This window comes from Balaenoptera musculus, chromosome 16, assembly GCF_009873245.2.
Source record: "Balaenoptera musculus isolate JJ_BM4_2016_0621 chromosome 16, mBalMus1.pri.v3, whole genome shotgun sequence".
In the NCBI taxonomy this organism is placed as follows: domain Eukaryota; kingdom Metazoa; phylum Chordata; class Mammalia; order Artiodactyla; family Balaenopteridae; genus Balaenoptera; species Balaenoptera musculus.
The window spans coordinates 29,757,635-29,782,934 of NC_045800.1; the positions used below are offsets into that span (position 1 = coordinate 29,757,635).

Sequence of the window (25,300 nt, forward strand, 5' to 3'; positions counted from 1 at the left end):
TAAACCATCAAGTCCATAAAATCACAGGTTTGATGTGCTTTTGTGTTTGATGTATGTTTTTCTATTACATATGAAACAAACAGAGATAATCCTCATCATATGGAGACAATTAGGTCTAGAAAAAGGCCACTTAAAGGGGATTAATCTACCTAAAAAGAATATCATTCATATGAAATTTTGATGCAAAAGTCTGATTAGGGTTTTAGTTTATAAATAAAACTAAAAATTATGAAAATAAGTGTATTTCATTTTATACTTAAATTATAAGCTGTTATTGCAGCTATGAACAATTTGAATGAACTAAATGATATTTAATTGAATATTGAGTATTTTTCTGATAAAATAATTTAACTTTTGTGGCACAGTCATAAGTATTAAAAAACATCAAAGTAGACCTCATATGATCTTTTAATAAAATTATTTTTTGAGCAACCTGTTTTATTATCACTCTTGTGAGGTTTCTCTTGTTCAGTTAACTGATAAAATTCTTCTAGATCCTTACTTATTAGTGGATTTGCATGTGATTTAAGCAGTTATCAAACATTATTTTCACTGATCTCACGAAACCCTGTGTCTTTTTCTCACATTTGCAACTTGGCTTTCCAACAGATTTGTACTGAGTTTGCCTTATATTGGAGAAACTGAAAACATCATTGCTTTGATTAGTGAGGATATTGCCAAGTGGAAGAAATGTTTAAGTCAGTTCTCAGCTCAACAGTGAATATTTTAGTGTTAGGATTACTTTTATTTTCCTATGCATCCTTTAACTCTAGGACAGCCTTCTCAAACTGTATATCAGAGAAACACTTGAAATATTCTCAAGTCTCAGGGAACTTCTGGATAAAAATTATATATAAAGCTCATGGTATGTCAGTGTAATCATTTAGTTGTAGATATTATAATCCAATAATAATTGCCAATGCTCTTTTAAATAGAGTGATATTTTCCTGAGAATCTGTTTAGTTTGGCTGACATTTTAGCCTATTCTTTTGTGGGTTCCCCCAAAAAGGTCAGTGGTATGGATAGAATAAACTTCAATTTTTCTTTTTAAAATGTTCTACTTGATTTTTTGGTGCCTTACCCATGTAAGGCTAAAACATTATCACAAATTTCTATCATATAAATGCTGTTGAGGTATGGTACGTGATATATGGTAAGCTGTAAGCTTAGTTTTTTTCCCTTCCTATTTAAAACCGAAAATGACCTTTTAGACAACCTTTCTAGAAAAGAAAAAGTAATTAACTTTCATTCTTGAAATTAATCCCTTTTTTCCTTTTTATGAATTTGAAAAATTATAAGGCAAACATAGTATGTTTTTGTTAAGTAACTGGTTTAAGCCAAAATGGGATATAATTTTTCTAAAGATAGGCTTGTTAGGTTATTTAAATAAGGTTTATGAATTTATGTTAATGTGGTTTTCAATATGAAAATAAATTTACAGTATTGAATAGTAAAGTTAGTAAAACTATATGTCAAAGCAATATGAATAAAATTATAGCCTAAGAAAACATTTTCTATGAGACTTTGGAAGAAACCATTTTCTTACTGAGTGGCATGGTCAGATTATGTAGATAATGATAAGATCAGTATACACATGTGTTGGTTTCATGATAATTTTAATAGGCCTAAAAATGCATTTTAATTTTAATTGCTATTTTGGAAATAAAAATAAATAATTAAGTTTATTTCCTTTTCTTTTAATAATTAAGTTTATTTCTTTAATGTGGAACTATGCTGTTTGTTGTTGCTTAGTTACTTGATTCTGGGTTTAATGTGAGTTAAGTTCCCATGGATTTTATTTTCAACTAAAATGAGACAACTTCCATCCTTTTTCTTGATGCTTCTTAAAAAACACTTTCTTGTACATGTATGGAGATAAAAATGGCAGCAACCCTGTATCCCATTTCAAAAACTGATAATGGATTCAACCAAATGATCATGGTCCTGCTTTGTAGGACTAAAAGACCTATAACAGCTGCTATGAGACACCTTGGTCACTCTGTGTCATCTTTTGCAGAACCCCCTAATGATATTTATAGACCCCCACATGGTGTTCCACAGAATCCCATTTGAGAAACCCTGCTCTAGGGACTTGGATAATGAGTACTAAGATAATGTGAACTCCTGTACATAATTATTAACCTAAAAATTTTTTTCAATCTGTATACCACTTAAAATCATGTCATCCATATTTTGTGAAACACTGTATAAAAGGACAAGTAAAATCTGGATATGTTTAAAAGAGAAAGAAAAGGCGCGATGAATGAGAATAATCAGAACAAAGGCCAGTGGGGCAGGGGATTCTATAATAAATAGAACTGGATAACACCTGCAAAGAATTCTTTGACAGTAATAGAGTGACCTGAATTTGGGGAAAAATTATAGTTGAGTTGTAGGGGCCTTGAACTAAAGAAAACAAAGGTCTTGCAAATCCACTAAGGTTTTGAGGAATAAGTGAAACTAATGAAATTGATTGGGAAAAGATGAATCTGGCAATCTGGGAAGAATCTAGAGGCAGACAAGCAAGTACATTCTTGTAATAATTCATGCAAATGGAAATGAGAGCCAGAACCAGAATGGTGGCAATAGGAGTGAAGGAATGGGATGGATATGGGACATATGGTAAATAGCATTCATGGTATCTGGGATCAACCTAACAATGAACATATTTCTATTAGTAGTTGTGGTATTTCCATTCTCAGAAATATTAGAAATGTGAAATTGAGTGAGATTTGTTTTGGAAGTGCTGCTAGGTTGAGCTATTTTCTGACTCCCCAGCCAGTCATTGTTTCCTGGCCTTGTCTCCTGACACTATTCCTATCATTTCATAAAGGAGTACAGATCCAGCAGTGCCAGATTTTCTGATTTTTTGAGAAAAACTATAAATCTAGCTAGTTTGTGATATCTTCCCATTTCTAAATGTTAGCAATTCAATTTTTTGTTAACAGATAAAATATACTATAGACTAGATTTGGTTGTCAATTTGCAAACTTTATCTGGAGTTGTGTGTGCTGCTTTTGAAAATCACCTTGAAATGTACCCTGAACCAAAAGGTAATAAATAGTCCCTTTTGGAAGCCTCTGTGTAATTCCTATCAGCAGGAAGCTCATAGAAAGGCTTTTTGTAGTAGCTAATATTTTCCTTTTGTTGGGATGTTGATTTGAAAGTTACAAGCCTTTCTCTGCTTCTTCCCAGCCAGGTCTCTAGACAAACTTTATAACTTTGCTGATTGCTCTGGACTCCACCTGATATTTGCTCTAAATGCACTGCGTCGTAATCCCAATAACTCCTGGAACAGTTCTAGTGCCCTGAGTCTGTTGAAGTACAGCGCCAGTAAAAAGTACAACATTTCTTGGGAGCTGGGTAATGGTAAGTAAGGATGTTGTTTCCTCTGAATTGACAAGATACAGGGTAAAAAATAAGATGGCTCAGACCATCTCTAGTACAGTGGCCCAGAAAACACTTGGGTTGTTTGACCACTGAGTTGACCTTCCAAATAGTAAAAGACCAAACAGTTGGAGAGTAGATTTAGTGAAGCCCACCATTTGCGTCTATAGTTATCTCTAGTTACCTTATCCCAAACAGAGGGGAAATGCCAAATGTGACTTATGATTAACAAATTGATATTAAACCAGATACAACCTATCTGCTCAGCCTAAGCTGAAATTTACAATCTTCCATAGAACACTGGTCCTACAAGATGACCCTTATAATAATTCAAAAGAGTTTGGTCAAGTATATTTGGGAACTGGTCTACAGTATATGTACTTCTTGAAGGTTCATAATGCACATTAGCATGTAAAAGGCTTGAGAAGTCCTGTTGCAATAAAATCTGTATAACATTTTTTTAACCCAGCATTTCTTAAATCATTTAACCAGGGTTGGTCTCAGGGGCATGCAACCTGTGCAGTCACATAGGAGCTCATGCTTAGAAGAGACCCATGCTTGGTTTAATGCTCTGCTATCGCCATCTTAATTTTTAAATAAAGGGATCCATGTTTTCATTTTGCATGGGGCCCTGCAAATTATGTAGCCAGTCCTGTTTAATCATTGCACTGTGTGTGTGTGTGTGGGAGTGTGTGTGTGGGAGAGAGAGAGAGAGAGAGACCTATTATCATCTCATGGAACAATGTTCCATGGAACACACAGTGTTCCTAAATCACACTATTTTTCCTAGTGATATACATGTATGTATGATACATACGATATTCTGTAGATTCCATGAGTCTCTAATATTATTGAGTCAACTACTATGGGTTATAGTTAAAATTATGGATAGTATAAATTTGAAAATATTCTGATTCCTAATAAAAAGACATTTTGCTAAACCTTAGAACAAAAAAACCAAGAATTCTCTTACAATTACTGTTACAAATTGATAATAATATTTTTGTCCATGGCCATGTATATCTGTAGCTAACCCATGTTTGTTTGGAGCACCGTGTGTGTGCGGGGGGGGGCAGTGTACACATACACAAGCACATGTGTGTATTTATGCACTCCACTCTAGAATTTGAAGTTCTCATAAGGTAGCAAGTGATGAGGATCTTATAAGAACAAGTGTCTTTTTTCCTATCACTTGCCATTAACTGGAATGTAGCTCTCTCTTCCTTCCCTGGAGTGGGGGAAATTGGGGGAGAGTTAGCTACCAAATGGAGACTTGTGCTGAACTGAAGATAATTTGGTTACAGGGGGCATAACTAGGGTAGCCTGAGATTTTTCATCTTCCCAACCAGTCTAGGTATCATACATTCTAGGACAAGAGCAAGAGTGATGTGATCAGCTTAGAACGAGGCAAAATTATTACATAGTAGACAAAGCCATTTACTGATCCCTCCCCGTCGTATCTTCTATTTCATGCTCCTTGACATTCTTTGGTATTTTATGTTGTCTACTCATGACTACTCCACCTAACCTTACCCTGCTCCAGTGTCAGACTCCACCCAGCTTAGCTCTTTTCTCCAAACACAGCAAAATATTCTTCAAACAATTCAAACGATGCATTCCCCAAACAGGGCATTATACCTGTCATGAGGGACCAATTAGGTGTAATGTTTAAAACGGGTGAGTGTAAGACAGTAAGGAGTGGTAGGGCCTCTGATGAGCTAGAGAATACATGCTGTGCCTAAAGCGTTTGTTTTCTTTCTAAAATATTTCTAAATAAAATTGGTTTGTAAAAGAATCTCAGCTGGTTGTAGATAAGCCCAAAGCAATTAAAACTTACTTACAAATGACTGATGGGAATAATTCCTTCAGGGTTTGTGGCATCTCTGAATTTGGGAGCTTATTAAATTAAATAAATCTTTAATTGGTATAACTGACGTGATTTGGTGGAGGTGGGGAGAGTATAGACATCTTTCTGTATATATGTCTGTTCCAAATAACTGAGAGTCTGCCCCTTTCCATCCTTCCCCCAAATTATGCTAAACAGTTTAGAGACGGAGCTAATTACATTTTTAAAATGTTGTTTAGTCACCTTAGCCACACAACACTTGATTCCCGTCATCATCAATCCATCTTCAAGGATTAACAAAAACAAAGAATCATTTTTGAGGAGGAGAAAAGGCACAGTCATAGATAAGAAAATAGATAGGGATATAGATAGCAATAGATAGAAAAATAACCAAATTTATGAATTTAAAAATTCAATAAGGTAGAAAGTATCTGGTAATGTTCCTGTGAGCATTTCTATCAAGGTAGATATAGATGGTTTTTGAGTCTCTAGTCAAGAAGACTAGAGTTGGTCTATTTCCTCACCCCCTTGCTTTTATTTTAAAAATTGCATTTCTATTTTTTGATATGACAAATAAGTAGTTTGCCCAAATAAACACACCTTTTAGGGTTTGAAGATTTATTTTGCTGATTCTTCTAATTCATTTTACAACTACTGATAGTTTTTCTTGTGCTAGCATCATATCCCTTAAGATATCCATTGTATTCTGTTCACAATGATTCTGTGTTGTATATTTAGGCCCTTGCCCCTCAAAAATTATCTGATCATCCTCCTGGCTTGGACTTGTCTCTCCAATCTTTTATCCATTTTCTTTTTGGTAACCATATCTTTTTGGACAGACATAATAGTTGAACTATCATATCCACATTTAGGGAGGGACAATAGAACTGGTCAGTTCTCTAATCCTCCCATATACCCACATCCTGTTAACAAGTACTTTATCTCTAGAGCAAATCTGGCATTGGAAAAACTAAAATAGATATTTCTTTGGTTGTTTCTCCTGGAGTATCTAAACTTAAAGTGACTAAACTTTTTTAAAGTTTAAAGTATCTAAACTTTTTTCTCCTTTAAAATCAGTGAATAGTGTGGGCTACAGACCATGAAAGCAAAATATACCCAGTATCAAGAGGTGAAGATTAAGAAAGTTTTAGGATGTCAAAGTCAAAGAATGACTTTCTTGATACAAGATTTTTAACAACTATGTTTTGTAGATATAAATGTTTCCTTAAATGTCATAAATTGTAAACTCTATATTTGATTAATGCTAGGTGATGATTGTAATTATTTGCATTTCTATTAATCATTGGTGAATCTAAAGTAAGGAAGAGCAGGGGGGAATTTTGAAGCCGAGACTCAAGTCTTGGAAGTGTAGAATAAGAAATTTAATCCAATTCTGCTCCGGAGAGATGGTGTTTGTTCTATAGAGGGCTATCCTTAACAAAAATTTTCTGAAGATAATGCAGCATCTCTAATTGAAAACTACATTATGAATTGCTTCCCAAATTAGGTGTGTTCCCCAAATTGATCTGCCCACTTCTGAGAACAAATAAGAGCCACTGTTATCAATTACTGAATCAGTGTCATATATTTATACCTATGCCTGACCTATACATTCACCAATTATTCTTGTTTGATTTTAGTTATATGAATCAGTTCCCTGGAACCTGATGTCTGCTGAGCAATTTCATAAAATCAAAATTATGACCTTATAAAACTTAGCCCCTTAGAGATGATGATTCTGGCAGCCCAGCTTTATTAATTCATTCATTAACTCAATATTTATTAAGCTTTTAGTCTGTGTTTGTGTGGATAAATGTATGATGTATTTATGTATAGCCATTTATACAGTTTTATTATGTATATTTGTGTGTATATAACAGGTATAGTCTTGTGAGGGCCAAACACAGGGTTGAGCCACCGTGTTCAGACACACTTCCAATTCTTTATGAGGCTAGATCATAGCCCATAGCTTTAGAGAACTGTATTTTTGTTGGAGAGAGTTTGGTGCTTAGGGAAGGAGAAGAGGGGGAAAGAGGAAGAGAAGAGAAGATGAGAAAACATATATAGTTTCTTTACCTGCTTACTTTTCTTCTTTCCCTCTCCCTGCCTGCTTCTCACCTTCATCACATTTATCTTCTCTATTCTTTCTCCACATACTCCCATCTACATAATACTCTCATGCTGTTTAGTAAGTTTATAGACTTGTACAACCATCCCCACAGTCCAATTTTAGAACATTTCCATAACTCCAAAAAGATCCCTCATGCCAGTTTTCAGTCAGTCTCTGTAACCATTCCCAGTCCCAGGAGACACTAATCTGCTTTTTGTCTTTATAGATTTGTCTTTTGTGGACATTTCATATAACTGGAATCATACGATATGTAGTCTTTTGCATCTGACTTCCTTCACTTAGCATGTTTTTGAGGTGTATCCATTTTGTAGCATGTAAAAGTAGTTCATTCCTTTTAATTGCTGAATAGTATTCCAATGTATGAATATATATATATTCATATATATGTGTGTATATATCTCTCTCTATATATATCTACATAGAGATATATCTATATCTATATCTATCTATATATATACATATATATCTCGCATTTTGCTTTTCCATTCACCAGATGACAGACATTTGGATTGTTTCTACTTTTTGACTGTGATAAGTAATGCTGCTGTAAATATTCATATACAAGTCTGTGTGTGGATATATACTTTCATTTCTCTTAGGAAGATACCTGGGAGAGGAGTGGAGTCGCTAGTTTCTATGGTAAATTTAAGTTTATTTTTAAACAAACTACCGCACTACTTTTCAAAGTAGCTGTACCATTTTACATTTTCCCCAGGAATGAATGAGGATTACAGTTTTTCTACATCTTTGGAAACACTTGTTAATGTCTATTTTTTTGATTATAGCCATTTTAGTGGTTTTGAAGTAGTATATTAATATGGCTTTAATTAGCACTTCCCTAATGACAAGTGATATTGAGCATCTTTTCATGTGCTTATCAGCCATTCTTACATCTTCTTTGGTGAAATGTCTACTCAAATCTTTTGTCTTTTTAATTGGGTTATCATATTATTCAGTTGTAAGAGGTTTAAATATATTCTGGATACAAGATCTTTATCAAACATATGACTTGCAAATATTTTCTCCCAGTCTATAGCTTATTTTATCATTTTCTTTATGGCATCTTTTGAAGTTCAGATGTTTTGAATTTTGATAAAGTTCAACTTACCAATTTTTTATTCTACTCTTTGTGCTTTTGGTATCATATCTTTGCCTAACCCAGGATCACAGAGTTTTTTTCCTATTTTTTCTTTTAAAAGTTTTGTAGTTTTTGCTCTTACATTTGGGCATAAGATCCATTAGGAGTTAATTTTTGAGTATGGTGAGAAGTAAGAATCTAAATTCATCTTTTTGCATATGGCTACCAAATTGTCCCAGCATTCTTTGTTTAAAAGATTATCCTTTGCTTACTGAATTCTCTTGACACTTTTGTCAAAAATCAGTTGACCACAAATGGGTTTATTTCTGGACTCAAGTCTCTTCCACTGATCTGTATGTCTGTTCTTGGACTACTATACTAGGACTACATTGTCTTTTATTTTTGATATATGTATTTATTGCAAAATGATCACCATGATAAGTTCAGTTAATATCAATCACCTCACATAGTTACAAATACTTTTATCTTGTGATGAGAACTTTTAAGATCTACTCTGTTAGCAACTTTCAAATGTACAATACAGTATCGTTAACTATAATCACCATGATGTACATTACATCCCCGTGACATTTATTTTATAAGGTAAGTTTGTACCTTTTGATCATCCTCACCCATTTTGCCACCCTCACACCTGCCTCTGGTAACCACCAATCTATTCCCTATGTTTTTTTTTTACATTGTCTTGATTACAAGTTTTATAATGAGTTTTGCAATTGGGAAGTGTAAGTCCTCCAACTCCATTCTTCCTTTTCAAAATTGTTTTGGCTCTCCTAGGTGTTTGCATTCCATGTAAATTTTAGGGTCAGTTTGTTAAATTTCCTCAATAAAGCCTGCTGGAATTTTAACAGAGAACATTGAATCTGTAGATCAGTTAGGGAAAATTGCCATCCCAATAATATTGACTGTTCCTATCCATGAGCATAGATTACGTCCCATTTACTTAATTTTTAATTTCTCTCAGCAATGTTCTGTAGTCTTCATTGTACAAGTTTAGCACTTCTTTTATTAACTTTATTCTAAGTATTTTATTCTTTTCGATGCAATTGTGAATGGAATTATTTTAATTTCATTTTTGTATTGTACCTTGCTAGTATTTAGAATTGATTTTATATATTGATCTTTTATCTTGCTGAACTTGATTTTTAGATCTTGTTTATTTTCCCCTACCTGTGTGAATTCTTTAGGATTTTCCATATACAGGATATGTTGTCTAAGAATAAAGACAGTTTTACTTCTTCCTTTCTAATTTAGATGGCTAAATTATTTTCCTTGCCTGATTGCACTGACTAGAACCTCTAATACAAATGTTGAATATAAATGGTGAGAGCACACATCCTTGCCTTGTTCCCAGTCTTAGGGGGGAAAAATTCAGTATTTCAATTAAGTATAATATTTTGCCATTAAGCATTCAGTATTTCACTGGTAAGTATATAGATTTTTCTTAGATACCGTTTCTCAGATTGAGGAATTTCCCTTCTATTCATAGTTTGTTGAGAGTATTTATCAGGAATGGGAGTTGGATTTTGTCAAATGGTTTTTTGTTTTGTTTTGGTTTGATTTTTTTGCATCTGTTGCGATGATAATGTGGTTTTGGTCTTTTATTCTATTAATACGGTATTTTACATTAGTTGGGTTTTGGTATTAAATCAACCTTGCATTCCTGGTGTAAATCCCAATTGGTCATGATATTATAATACTTTTTATATATTGCTGGTTTCAGTTAGTAAATGTTTTGTTGGGTATTTTTGAATCTATATTTATGAGAAATATTCATCTGTAGTTCTCTTGTGATGTCTTTGTCTGACTTTGGTATCAGGGGAATATTGACCTCATAAAATAAGTTGGGAATTGTTCCCTCTTCCTCAATTTTCTGGAAGAGTTTATGAAGAATTGTGCATTATTTCTTCCTTAAAAACTTGGTAGAATTCACCAATTAATCCATCTGAGTCTGGGCTTCCTTTGTGGAAATAATTATAATGGCTAATTAAATGTTTTTTGTTGTTATAGGCCTATTCAGATTTTTTTTTGAGTTGGTTTTAGTAATTTGTGTCTTTCTTGAAAATTTTTTCATTTCATATACGTTGTGTAACTTATTGGCATAAAGTTGTTCATTGGCATAAGGTTGTAGTCCCTTATCCTTTTAATTACTGTGAGATCCTTAATGATGTTTCTTTTCATTCCTAACTTTGGTCATCTGTGTCTTCTCTCTCTTTTTTTTTTTTTCTTTTTTGGTCAGTCTAGCCAAAGGTTATATCAATTTTGTTGATCTTTTCAAAGAACCAACCTTAATTAGTTTTTCTCCATTTTTTATATCATTGGTTTCTTCTCTAATTTTTATTATTTCATTTTTTCTTCTTGCTTTGGGTTTAGCGCCCTCTTCTTTTTCTCCTTTCTTAAGATAGAAGCTTAGATGATTGATTTGAGATCTTCTTTTCTAATATAGGAGTCTAAGGCTGTAAATTTCCCTGTAAGCATTGGGGTTTTTTTCCTAAACAACAAAAAAAAGCTAGAAGTCTAACATATAGTTATCAGCAGATCTTTTTTTTTTCTGAGGTCTCTCTTCTTGGCTTCTTGGCTCACTGTGTCCTCACATGGCCTTCCCTCTGTGTGTGCATGCCTAGGTCTCTTTGTGCTCCAATTAACTTTTTTAAAGACTTTTTTAAAGAGCGGTTTTAGGTTCACAGCAAAATTGAGAAGGTATAGAGATTTCTCATATATCCCCTGCCACATGTGCACAGCCTCCCCCACTATCAACACCCCTCACAGAGTGGTACATTTGTTACAACTGATGAACCTACATTATACATCATAATCACCCAGAATTTATGGTTCACATTATGGTTCACTTTTGGTGAGCACATACTATGGGTTTGGACAAATGTATAATGACAGGTATCCCTCATTATAGTATCACGTAGAGTATTTACTGCCCTAAAAATCCTCTGTGCTCCACCTATTCATTCCTCCCTCGTCTCCCTAACCCTTGGCAACCACTGATCTTTTTACAATCTCCATAGTTTTTTCCTTTTCCAGAATATCATATAGTTGGAATCATACAGTATATAGCCTTTTAAGATTGACTTCTTTCACTTAGTGAAAGACATTTAAGTTTCCTCTATGTCTTTTCATAGCTTGATGGCTCATCTCTTTTTAGTGCTGAAAATTATTCCATTGTGTGGATGTACCAGAGTTTGTTTATCCATTCACTTACTGAAGAATATCTTGCTTGCTTCCAAGTTTTAGGACTTGTGAATACAGATGCCATAAATCCATGTGCAGACAAAGTGAGGACATAAGTTTTCATCTCTTTTGGGTAAAAACAAGGAGCATGATTGCTAGATTGTATGGTAAGAGTATGTTTTGTTTTGTAAGAAACCACCAAACTTCCAAAGTAACCATATCATTTTGCATTCCCATCAGCAATAAATGAGTTATGTTCCTTCACATTCTAGCTTGTATTTGGTGGTGTTAGTGTTACAAATTTTAGCCATTCTAATAAGTATAGAGTGGTATTTCATTGTTGTTTTAATTTGCATTTCCCTGATGACATATGAAGTAGAGCATCTTTTCATATACTTGTTTGTCATCTGTATATCTTCTTTGGTGAGGTACCTGTTAAGTTCTTTAGCCCATTTTTTAATCAGGTTGTTTATTTTCTTATTAAGTTTTAAGTTCTTTGTATATTTTGGATAGCAGTCCTTTATTAGATATATATTTTGCAAGTATTTTCTCCCAGTCTATAACCTGTCTTCTATTCTCTTGACATTGTCTTTTGCAAAGCAGAAGTTTTTAATTTTAATGAAATCCAGTTTCTTAATTATTTCTCTCATGGATTGTGACTTTAGTGTCATCCCATACATTTTTATATATTATAGTTTAATTTTCATTTCATTGAAAATATTTTCTAATTCCCCTTGTGATTTATTCTTTGACTCATGGATTATTTGTTTGATTTCCAAATACTCATAGATTTCTCAAATTACTTTCTGTTGTTGAATTCCCATTTAATTTTGTTGTGGTCAGGGCACATACATTATATGAGTTAATCCTTTTCAATATACAAGACTTGTTTTATAGCCTAGCATAGATGGTCTATCCTGAAGCATATTCTATATGCATTAAAAAAGAATGTGTTGGGTGCAGTGTTCTATAGATAATTCAATTAGGTCAAGTTAGCTGATGATGTTACTCAAGTTTTCTATATCCTTACTGATTTTCTTTCTAGTCATTCTATTCATTATTGAGAATGTGGTATTGAAGTCTCTTTCTGTTATTGTTGAATTTTCTATTTTTATTTTCAGTTTTGTTTCATTTATTTTGGTGTTCTGTTGTTGGTAGGTATATGTTTGTAATTGTTATATCTTCCTGATAAATTGGCCCTTTTATCATTATAAAATGCCCCACATTGTCTCTAGTAACATTTTTGTCTTAAAGTCTATTTTGTCTGTATTAGTATAGTCATCCCAGCTCCCTTTTGTTTACCATTTGCATGGCATATCTTTTTTAATCCTTTTAACTTTCACCCTCCTGTGTCTTTGATTTTAAAATGTGTCTCTCTAGTTGGATCTTATTTTTTTATTTAGCCTGATAATTTCTGCTTTTAATTGGAGTTTTTAATCCATTTACATTTAATGTAATTGTTGATATGGTTGAACTTACATCTGCCATCTTGCAATTTTCTATATATTTCAGTTTTTTTTATGCCTCTGTTTCTCCTTTACTGTCTTTTCATTCAAAAGGGATATTGTCTAAGGTACCATTTTAATTTCTTTTTGTTTTGATTTAGTTATTTTCTTAGTAGTTTCTTATTATAATACATCTTAACTCATTACAATCTACTTTAGGGTAACACTAACTTAATTCCAGTTAACTGTAGAAACTGCTCCAATAAGACTCCATTTCCCCCTCCTTTGTGCTATTATTATTCTAAGTATTACATCTTTATATGTTATAAGCCCAACAATACAGTTTCATAGTTTTGTTTTATGCAACTGTCATTTAAATTAGTTAAGAGCTGAGTAATGAATATTTTCAACTGTCTTTTATACTGATCTGTGTAACTATCTTTACTGGTGTTCTTTATTTCTTTGTGCTCTTTTGAACCACCATCTGCTGACATTTCCTTTCACCCTAAAAGACGTTCTTTCTTATTTCTTGTAAGGCAGATTTTCTCACAACGAATTCTGTCCTTTGTTCTTCTGGGAAGGTCTAAATTTTGCTTTCAGTTTTGAAGGATAGATTGCTGCATGTAGAATTCTTGGTTGACATTTTTTTCAGCACTTTGAATATGTCATCCCACTGTCTTCTTCTGGCCTCCATTATTTCTGGTAAAAATTCAGCTACTAATTTCATTGTGTTCTTCTGTATGTGAAGAATCATTTCAGTTCCAAAGTTTCCAATTGATAATTTTTTATAATTTCTATCTCTTTATTTATATTTGATTAGTCAGTAAAATCATACTTTCCCTTAATGTTTTATTCTTCCCTTTAGTTCTTTAAACATATTTATACTAACAGTTTTGAAGTCCTTGTCTGCTAAGTCAAACATTTGGGTCCTCTAAGAGAAAGTTTCTTTCTTTCTTTCTTTTTTTCTTGTTTATGGGTCACACTTTCCTGTTTATTTGCATGTTGTAATTTTGTTGTTGTTGAAAACTATACATTTTAGATAATATGTTGGAGCAAATCTGAATTCCAAATCCTCCATTCCAGAGGTTATTTTTGTTTTTTCTTTTCTGTTCATTTGTTTGTTTAGTCACTTCCTGGACTAGTTCCATAGAGTCTGTCTCCCTTGCATCATGTAGCTGCTAGTATCTCTTAAGTTTTTTATTTTTAAATTTTTTTTTTTTATTTTTAAGGCCAGCTTCCTAGGGGTTGGCCCTGAGTCAGCATAGCTTAATAGTGAGATGACGATTGATCAGAGGTTGTGTTTACCTTGAGCTAATAAGGCTTTCACCCTTTGCCAGTAGATCTGTGTGTGAGTTTGGGAACACTTTCAAAATTTAGGCAGTTTACAAGTCTGATTGGTTTTTACTTTTTGACATGCCTTCTCATGTCTCCTTTATGAGTGTACTAGGTTTCACATTCATCTGGGAATGCATGGATAGCTAGTGCCCTCTCCAGTCCCTCCTGAGCATGCACAGCCTTCCAGACTACAGGGGGTATTTGTGGGCTTATCAAAATCCTCAATGGCTTTCTTATTCCCCAAATCTCCCTGTTACATTTCTTGCAAGTCTGCTGGTCTATTTCTTGCCCCTACCAGTGTCAAAACCTGAAGCTAGCCAAAATGTTGGCCTTGCCTGGGGTATGTGCTTCATTACGAATCAAGTTAGCACCCTCCAGCAGTGGAGCTGCTGGTTTTTAGGACTTTACTTGTCTATTTAGAACTACCAAGTTAATAGAAACTGGGGGAGGGGATTTTGCTCTAAGTTATTTCACTCAGCCACTTTGCTATTATTGAACATTAAGGTTTTTCTAACTTTTTGATACAAGGACCATCTTTATGAAGCTTTCCTTTCTTACCATTTGTATTAGTTTCCTAAGCCTATCGTGACAAGCTCAGTGACATAAAACAACAAATATTTTTCAATCACAGTTCAGGAAGTCTGAAATCAAAGCATTGCTAGGTTTAATTCCTTCTGGAATCTCTAAGAGAGAATCTATTCCATGCCTCTCTCTAGCTTCTAATAGCTGCCAACAAGCCTTGGCATTGCAGTATCCCTTCAATCTTTGCCTCCATCGATACATGGCCTTCCTCCCTGTGTGTCTGTGTACCTGAATCTCCCTCTCCTTTCTCTATAAAGACACCAGTCATTGGATTTAGAACACATCCTAATTCCATATGACCTCATCATAAATAATTACTTAAGTAATTACTTCTTCAAAGATCCTATTTCCAAATAAGGTCACATTCTAAAGTTTTGGGTTGACATGAATTTTGAGGGACACTCTTCAACTCAGTACACCATTTATTATAAAGTATCATTTGAAAATCAGTATGGTTCTCTGTTGTGGATTAGGTGATCTTTTGCGAAGATTAGTTTGAAATTAAATAGAATGGTAAAATGGCACTTGACTTTTTAGTTGGGATAGTTTCTCAAGTTAAGCTAGCTTGCACCCTCTTTTTGGTTATTTTGTTTACATTGTTAAGAAAAAGGCAGAGAGATCTGTGGACAGGAAAGGGTTGGCAGAACCTCACTCTTCTCAACTCTGACTTGCATGTCTGCTTTTAATCTAGAGCCAAATAACTATCGAACCATGCATGGCCGGGCAGTAAATGGCAGCCAGTTGGGAAAGGATTACATCCAGCTGAAGAGCCTGTTACAACCCATCCGGATTTACTCCAGAGCCAGCTTGTATGGCCCTAATATTGGGCGGCCCAGGAAGAACGTCATCACCCTCCTAGATGGGTAGGTCAGATTATTTAGCAGTTTTTAAAACATTGTTCATTAAATGTAATGAATTAATGTATTTGTATTTTTCCTGGTTATTTCTGGTCTTAAGAAGGGCAGAGAGACTTTTTCATAGTGACAGACATCTCCCACCATAAATCAGGGATTCTCTACCAAACAGTGGAAGAACTTATCTCTCCAGGCCTTCCACAGTCAGCAGAAGAGGGTGGGATTGGGAGGGATATCACAACATCCAGAACAGGTTGGAAAGGATGTGTTGTTTTAAAAAGCACATTTAATATTACAGCATTGCATAACATCACTTAATATTTTTTAAAAGGCAAAATATTATCTACTGTATTCTTGGGACCTCTTACAGAAGGTAAAACTTGACAAAATCCTGGACAGTGGATCTGGGTTAAAAAGTTGAGAAACACTACAAATGCTTGTACATTAAAGCACAGCTTAACAGATAGATTTATTAGGTATTCTAGAGAATTGCTATCATGTGATTTATTTAATTTTTACTGAATCTAACAATCATTTTTTAAGCAGTGGTTATGGATGCAGCACTATGTTAAATGCTCTCTTCCCCAGTCCTGCTGGTGGGCCAGGCCCAGATTAAATAAGTGGAACATACATGCATGTTGGGTCCAGTTATGCAGGGTTGGAGTGGATGTCTGAGGGAATAGCATGAGGAAGACTGAAGATATATGTTGAATCAAAGACTCAAAGAGGATATGTAACTACAACAGAGAGGGTAGGAACAAGGAAGTTGGGAGAGGCAGGAGTTCATGTGGCATACAGAGTATGCACCAAGGCACACCTTTTGTGCAGCATCCTGTCATATTCTGGGACAGGTATGGTTATTACCTGTTATCAAAGACAAGTAAGTTGTTTTCCAGTGAAGTGTACAGCCCAGGTGAGGTTAGATAAATGCTGTACAAGTATAGACAGATACGTTCCAGTAGAAAGAAACTTCTGGCCAACCTCCTGAATGGCCCCTGTGGCTTGATGGCTCTTATGACTCTCTCTCTTCCCTTTTGTGGTAGCTTAGTCTTAATCTAAGCTAATTAACATAGCAGACATTATTGAAGGCTTGGGAAGCTGGAATGATTTACACTGTAACAACATTTACAGCCTGAAGTTTAATTTTAGGCATTTTCGTCTTTAGAAAGAATCCCCAAGCCCTTATTTTAATTCCTATCCTTTCCCCATCCTTCTTTTTTCTCTCCTTCTCTCTCAGTAGGAACTTCCGTTTTTTCTTGCAGAACAATTTTCTGACCTTGACTCCTACCTACAAATGCAGCACTGGGCTTCCCTTTGCTGAACTTTGAAATTACTCTGTGTGTGTGTGTGTGTGTGTGTGTGTGTGTGTGTGTGTGTGTGTATGGGATAGTGATGGAGAGGTTGGTTTTATTTTACATGTTTTAATTAGGGGATAAGAATCACATGTGTAGAACATTTTCATAGTTCATAATACACAGTCAAGCAAAGCCAGTAACTATCACTTAAGTCCACATAGTTATTCTTTTAGATTATACCTTTTCTTTAATGATTTGATTAATATATTTTCATGGGACTGACAGTCTTCTCAGTAGCATGACCCTGTATCAATCATTCATTCATTCTGCAAATACTTGTTGAATAATTGCTATGTTCCAGGTACTATGTTAGGAACTGGGAATGTAAAAATAAACAAAAATAGATACTTTCTCTGCCCTCATGGAGTATATAATATGGTAGGGGAGACATAGACAATAATCAACTTATCTTAAGACTAAAACAGTACCAAGGAGAGGTACATGGTACTATGAATGACTGTAAGTGCTGGGATTTGACTAAGTTAGGTGGTTGGAAGGGTTCCCTAAAGGAGTCACACTTAAGAGGAACAAGCACATGAAAAGATGCTCAACATTCCTAATCATCAGAGAAATGCAAGTCAAAACCACAATGAGATATCACCTCACACCTGTCAGAATGGCTATCATCAAAAAGACCACAAATAATAAATGTTGGTGAGGATGTAGAGAAAAGGGAACCCTAGTAGACTGTTGGTGGGAATGTAAATTGGTGCAGCCACTTTGGAAAACAGTATGGAGGTTCCTCAAAAAGCTAAAAATAGAGCTACCATATGATCCAGCAATCCCACTTGTGGGTATATATCTGAAGAAAATGAAAATACTAATTCAAAAAGATACATGCACTCCAATATTCATAGCAACATTATTTACAATAGCCAAGATGTGGAAGAAACCTAAGTGTCCATCAACAGATGAATGGATAAAAACGTGGAATGGAATATTACTCATCCATAAAAAAGAATGAATTTTGCCATTCACAACAACACGGATAGACCCGAGGGGTATTATGATTAGTGAAATAAGCCAAACAGAGAGAGACAAATACAGTACGTTATTACTTATATGTGGAAACTAAAAAATAAAAAAAGAATGAATATAAAAAAACAGAGTCACAGGTACAGAGAACAAACTAGTTGTTACCAGTCAGGGAGAAAGAAGGGGGAAGGGGCAAGATAAGGGTAGGAGATTAGGAGGTACAAACAAACTACTATGTATAAAATAAAAAAGCTACAAGGATATATTGTACAGCATGAGAAATACAGTCAATATTTTACAATAACTTTTTAGAAAGCTTTTTCAGTTTTGACAGTCTAGGGTTGTATTTTTTAAAATTAATTAATGTATTTATTATTTATTTTTGGCTGTGTTGGGTCTTCGTTGCTGCGTGCGGGCTTTCTCTAGTTGCAGCGAGCGGGGGCTAATCATCGTTGCGGTGCTCTGGCTTCTCATTGTGGTGGCTTCTCTTGTTGCAGAACATGGGCTCTAGGTGCCCGGGCTTCAGTAGTTGTGGCACGCGGGCTCAGAAGTTGTGGCTCGTGAGCTCTTGAGCGCAGGTTCAGTAGTTGTGGCCCACGGGCTCAGTTGCTCCGCAGCATGTGGGATCTTCCCAGCCCAGGGCTTGAACCTGTGTCCCATGCATTGGCAGGTAGATTGTTAACCACTGAACCACCAGGGAAGTCCTACAGTAACTTTAAATGAAGTATAATCTATAAAAGTATTGAATCACTATGCTGTACACCAGCAATAATGTAATATTCTAAATCAACTATACTTCAATTTTTTAAAATTCATTAAAAATAAGTAAAGTGTAATCTGAAGAATGAGTAAGGTGTTAACTAGACAAAATGAGAAGTAAACAGTATCAGTGTTCTTGGAAGAAAGATAAGCATGTGCAAAGGCCCTAAGGATGAAAAAGGGCCAGATTGGCTAAAGAAAGGTATAGCTAGAGAAGTAATTAGGAGTCATATTATATAGGGACTTACAGGCATAGTGAAGGGCTTAGAATTTCTTCTAAGTGCAGTGAGACAAATATTGAATGTTTTTAAGCTGGGGAGAGAAATAATTTGATTTATTATACAAAAAGAATGCTGTGTCTCCTCTATGGAAAATGGATTGGAGAGGAGGCAGGGAAATCGGTGAGAAGGCTGTTGTAGGAGTGCACATAATGACGGGAACCTGAATTGGGTTGTGGTAGTGGAATATATTGTTGGAGGTAGAAACCACAGGACTTGGATATATTGGGTAAGTGTATGGTGATGCGACACAGGGATGTGTAAGTAACTGGGTGGATGTTATTATCATTTACGAAGATCGGAAGATTGGGGGAATAACTGGTTCTGGGGGAAAAAAATCATGACTTTAGGTTTCATGTTATGTTTATTGTGCTTCAATCTAAATGGAGATGTCAAGTATATCCTTGAATACGAGTCAAGGGATCAAGGTCTCTGCTAGAGATATTGATTTTGGTGGTCATTAGCATGCAAATGAGATTTAAGGCCATCCATGGGAATATAAGAGATCTGTTAGAATATGGAAAGAAAAGAGACAGAGGCTTAGGAGAGTGCCCAGAGGAACTATCACATTTAGAGATGTGAGAAAAGAGGGATAGCCTTAGAGGTAAGAAGAAAGGGAGAGATTGAGGTGTAGGAACCAAGAAAAGAGAGTTTTTAATAAGGAGGGAGTGCTGCTAGAAGTCCAGGAGGTCATGTAATAGGAAGACAGAAAAGTGCCATTGAACTTGGCAACATGCAGGTTGTTGGTGACCTTGAGAAATATAGTTCAGCGGAGTGGTGGAACAGAAGTCAGATCACAATAGTTTGAAGAGTGAATGGAGGGTGAGATATTGGAAACAATAATGTGGACAACTCTTAGGAGAATTTTTACTGTGAAGGAAAGTAGAAAAATGAAAGGAGATTTGGGGTCAAGGAAGATAATGGCATTTTTTCCCCTTTAATTTAATGTGGGAGACAGCAGAACAGGTTTGTATTTTGAGACTTATCCAGGAGAGAAGAAGAGCTAGATGATACAAGAGATCAAGGATATAACCAAAATGAGAAGTTCTTTAAGGCTAGAAGAAATGGAATCCAGAGGAATTGGCCTTCATTAAATGGAGGGACAATTATACCAGGGTAACAGAAAGTAAGAAACAAATATTTTTCTATGTCAGAGATTAAAAAGTCATACTGAGGAGACACTTCTACCCAGTATATAAGGTATAGTTAAGGCATCCCAGTTTGTGTACATGGTGTAATTTTGGGCACATAGATGCTAGTTTGTTGTGAATAAGTCAAGAACTTGGACACAATAGTTGGCAACAGATGAAAGAAATCATCATGTGACTGGGTGGTGTGGTGACAAGTGGTGAGGCCTACTTCCCCATAGATCCGAAAACTAATAGCACTCAAGAGGCTAGAAAAAATTACATATGGCAAGAAGGAAAAGTACTGATGAACATTTTTTTTCTTTTATGTGCCAGAAAAAATGGGTATTTACCTTTCTTAATGTATATGTACTAAATATACAGTGAAATATAACTTTAAACACATAAACATTCCCAGTGACTCAACCAACAATAACAAAAATGTCAGCACTCTAAATTACCAGCTCTGTAGTTTTTCCAATCCTCCTGGTTATACAGATATAATTTTACATAGTTGTGATCATTGTATATGCATCATTTTGAATTCTGCATTTTTTGCTCATTGCTTTATATTGCCCCTTCCTTATTTCTACATAGTTCTCATATTTGTCATTCTTAATACCAGTAAAATATTCCCTTGCATTAATGTACTGAATTCTGCCTAAGCATTCCCTCACTGCTGGGCATTTGGGCTGTTTCCAGTTTTTGTCTGTAATATATAGCACAGCTGTAAACATCTTTATACAAATAGGTTTTTTAAAAATTTCTTTTGAATTACAACCTTGGGCTATATTCCAAAAAGCTGGGTTTCTGGGTCAAAGTACTGTATATAATAATTTTTATGGCTTTTGTATTTGTTGCCAAATTTCTTTTCAGAACAGTTTCACCAGGTTGAAGGGCAGCAATGTATTAGTGTATCTTTTTCCCAATACTCTACAACAAGTATTATTTTTATTAATTTACTCTATTTTAATTAATGCAAGATTGTACCTCATGGTCGTTTAAATTTGAATCCTGTTAACTGTGAAAAGAACCAAACATTTTCCAAAACTTTATGTTGTCTCCTTTCCCCTTATTCCACATTTGACTAATGACACAATAACCATTTTGCCTGAGACACAGACCAGGTGGTCATTTTAGATTCATTCCTCTCCTTTGTTCACAGTCTCCATTAGTTAGTTATTAAGTTTTGTTATTTCTGACTTCTTAGTATCACTCATATCCCATCTTCCTTTCATTTTTATTTTAAACCTTATCATTTTTCCTCCTAAACAATTTCTCCATATCTAGTCTCAGACTCTAATTTCTCCTTACAGATTTCTGAGTAATTTTTTAAAAATGCAACATGTGGTCAAGTCACTCTTGCTTGAAATCCAAACCCTTTCACATGTACCCCTGGCCTTTAGGGTCCAGTACCTGCCTTCTTTGCAGCTAGTCAGTAGCTACACACCCTTGCACAACCTGCACTTAGTACATCAAAGTATATGTCCATCTTAGAAGATGCCACACTTTTTTACCTTTGCTCCTTTTTATTTTGTGTCGTTTTCTTTGGAATACCACTCTCTTCCCTTATTTTTCTTCTTTCCAATAGATCTTCTCTGACATCTTCAGGCAGGATTTCTTATCACCTCCTCTGTCCTTATATGGTACTTTATTTTTCTGCTATAGCACTTATCAAATTGATGATAACTTACTTATTTACCTATCTGCCTCCCCTAACAGACTGTAGACTAAGGTCAAGACTCGGTCTATGTTTTATTGATTCTGTAGCCTTCAGAATCTAGGAATAGCTTTAGTTTTATAGAGCCAAACTAATTTTTAAGCTTAAAAAAGCTTAAAACTACTTAGGTATTTACTGGACTATATAGGACTATCTTCCCAGTTAGGATATGAACAAACAGAGATAGAATCTTCATGTTTATGTCTTCAGATACTACCATGTTGCCTGGAATATGGGAAGTACTTAATAAAATGCTTGTTATATTATTTCCATTTCCTCATTCAGGAACTGGCTTTTCCCAGTTATTGATTTTTATCTAAAGGCATAAGTAGTGTTCTTTAGGGTTTTATTATTTTCCTCTGCTTTTCTTTTGTAAACTTTTATGCATCATCTATGTAATGACAGTTTTATCTTAATGTATTGCTTTTCTTATTACTTTGAAATATGTTTTTATTGCTTCAGAAGTTAACTTTTTATTATAGTTGTTCTTATCCATTTTCTTGTTGGTTGTCTTTTCTGTTTCTTTCCTTACACAGTTAGGATAAAGTTACTATTTCATTTTCACATAGCCTTTTAAAAATGTTTTAATTTTCAATGTTAGGCTCTTTAACTTATTTGGAGTTTACTGCTGTATGTACTATAGAGTAAGGACCTAATCTATTTTTTGGTGATGTGACAGTGTCAAGAAAAGCAGGTATTCATTGAAAGCATGTTTACTGAGGCGTTTTTGGGGGCTTTCAAATCATAGGGAGATGAATACTAAATTATCTCTCAATAAACATTTATTGAACAGCTATTTCATGTTTGATCCTTGCTTAAGTGTTGGGTTTATATTGATGAATAAAACCAAAGTAACTCTTATCCTCTTGGAGCTTAGCAAGACAGAGCCACAGTAAATAAGAAAACAAATTATCCCAAATTGTATATAATTCTGTGAAGGAAATGATCAGGATACCTGGAGTTGGAGGATTTATTTGGACAAGGTGATCAGAGAAGACTTATCTGAGGAACAATTTATTTAAGCCAAGAACGAAAGAATAAGAAGAGGCCAATTGTTCAAAGATCAGAGTGAAAAAAGTTTTAGATAGAGGTGGTAGGTCGTGTTTGTCAATGTCCTGAATCAGAAACAAGGTTAAGGCATTTGAGCAATAGAAAGATGAGAATTATAGTGAGCAAAAGGAGAGCAGTAGGAGATGAGAATGCATAGACAGGCAAGAACCAGATCATTACTGAGCCATGTATACCATGGAAAAGAGGTTGTGTATTTTATTCTCTGAGCAATGGAAAGCTATTACAGAGTTTTTATAAGGGCAGCAACATGTACCAGAGTCTACTCTGTTTTGTGTGCCAAATAGATTTTAAGGTGCAAAAGTAAGAAATCAAAAGAGTTCAGTAAGGAGGGTTTTCACTATGAGGTGTGTGTATGATTGGGTTAAGGTAATGGCAGAAGAGATGGAGAGAAGTTAAGGTAGACTTGCTTTGTTGACGGATATCCCAGCAAGGTGGGGGTGAGAGAATAGGAGGAATTAATAAAGGATGACTTCCACCTTTTGAACGTTAGCATCTCTCTTTCAAGAGCCATCACATGCAGAAAAGGGAGGTTTTCAAAAGGAAGTTACACCAAAATGAACACATATTCATACTCAGGAAACAGTATCTCTGGAGCAACAAAAGATGACTTTAAACTACATTGGCAGGCTTCCCTGGTAGCACAATGGATAAGAATCTGCCTGCCAATGCAGGGGACACGGGTTTGATCCCTGGTCCAGGAAGATCCCACATGCCGTGGAGCAACTAAGCCTGTGTGCCACAACTACTGAAGCCCACGCACCGTGCTCCACAACAAGAGAAGCCCGCGCACCACAAGGAAGAGTAGCCCCTGCTTGCTGCAACTAGAGAAAGCCCGTATGCAGTAACGACGACCCAACACAGCCAAAAATAAATAAATAAAATAAAAATAAAAATAAATAAACTACATTGGGTGTGCTTCAAGTTCAGGATAGTGATCTGAGCACAAGCTCCATTTCCTTCTGGAACATCATCCCAACTCCTATTAAAAACTGATAAAGAACAATTCTGTAATAACAGCACACGAAAGAGGGATCATTAGCAGATGAGAGACTTCTGAAAGATTTCTATAAGACAGTAAACAGATGGAAGCCTGTTGACAGAGTAATCAGAGTGAGGAAGTGGCAACCCAGAGAACATGGGCTCTGAGAAAAGATAGAGAATCTGTCTTGCAGATAGGCTTAGAAGCCAGAGAGGGTGAGGTGGGAAAGGGGGACCAAGCCAAGGGGTTAATATGAAAGTCCGTCTTCAGAGGGACTACACCCACAACTCAACTCTCCCCTCCATCATTTTAAGTCCCCTACCCTGCCTACAGAGCAAAGACAGCTCTGTCTATCATCTACTAGCAAATGCCAAACCAATAGTTAGGAACCTTCACCAAAAAAATACTGCCGGAATACCTGGGGATGAGCTAGTATTGCTAAGGTGGAGTTGCTTCTGCATAGTAAAATGCTGAGTAGAGCACTGTGGGATACCCTAGCCCAAAGGCTATCTGTGTCCTCCCTCCTCCCTCTCTAAAGGGAAGTGTGTTGGTCAACAAGCTGTGACCACAAAATAGAGATCCCAAGGAAAGGAGAGACTTATCAAAAAAAACCCCATATATTCAACAGCTTAGAAAAATCTGCACCTACTACCTAGAAGAATCTATTTAGTCCCCAATTTTAAAAAATAAATAGATAGGCAAAGATCACAAGATGTAAGAAGGAATCAAGTAACATAAAAGAGAAAAAACAAGACAAATACATTTAAAAAATTGACCCAAGAAGAATTATAATTCAAGATCAGAACTAGAAAAGTAAAAAGCTATAGTTAGTATCCTTATAAAGATATAGTAAGATACTGTATTTATATATACTGTATTTTGTATACAGAGCAAAAAAATATTTTTTTAAACTAAATATATAATTGCTGAAATTAAGCCCAATAAATGTAAGGTAATGATTTCTTAGATATAACACTGAAAGCATAAGTGATAAAAGAAAACACTGATTAGCTGGATCTCATAAAAATTAAGAACTTTGTGCATCAAATGATACCATCAAGAAGGTGAACAGACACACATAATAGGAGAAAATATTTGCAAGTCATACAGCTGATAAGGAATTTATATCCAGAATATATATATATATATATATACACACACACATATCAATTCTTAC

At 35.1% G+C, this 25,300-nt stretch overlaps 1 protein-coding gene across 3 annotated transcripts in view; it reads left to right on the forward strand.

The window, feature by feature from the left end:
- The window catches only part of HPSE2 (heparanase 2 (inactive)), a 626,127-nt gene that overhangs the window by 352,132 nt on the left and 248,695 nt on the right, over positions 1 to 25,300 (forward strand). For 2 of the 3 annotated variants that reach the window (XM_036829641.1, XM_036829642.1), the window contains one exon: positions 15,697 to 15,868. In XM_036829641.1, the coding sequence (XP_036685536.1) occupies positions 15,697 to 15,868 (172 nt within the window). Of the gene's footprint in view, positions 1 to 3,195; positions 3,370 to 15,696; positions 15,869 to 25,300 lie in introns of all 3 variants that reach the window. The other variant, XM_036829640.1, reaches the window with a different exon arrangement.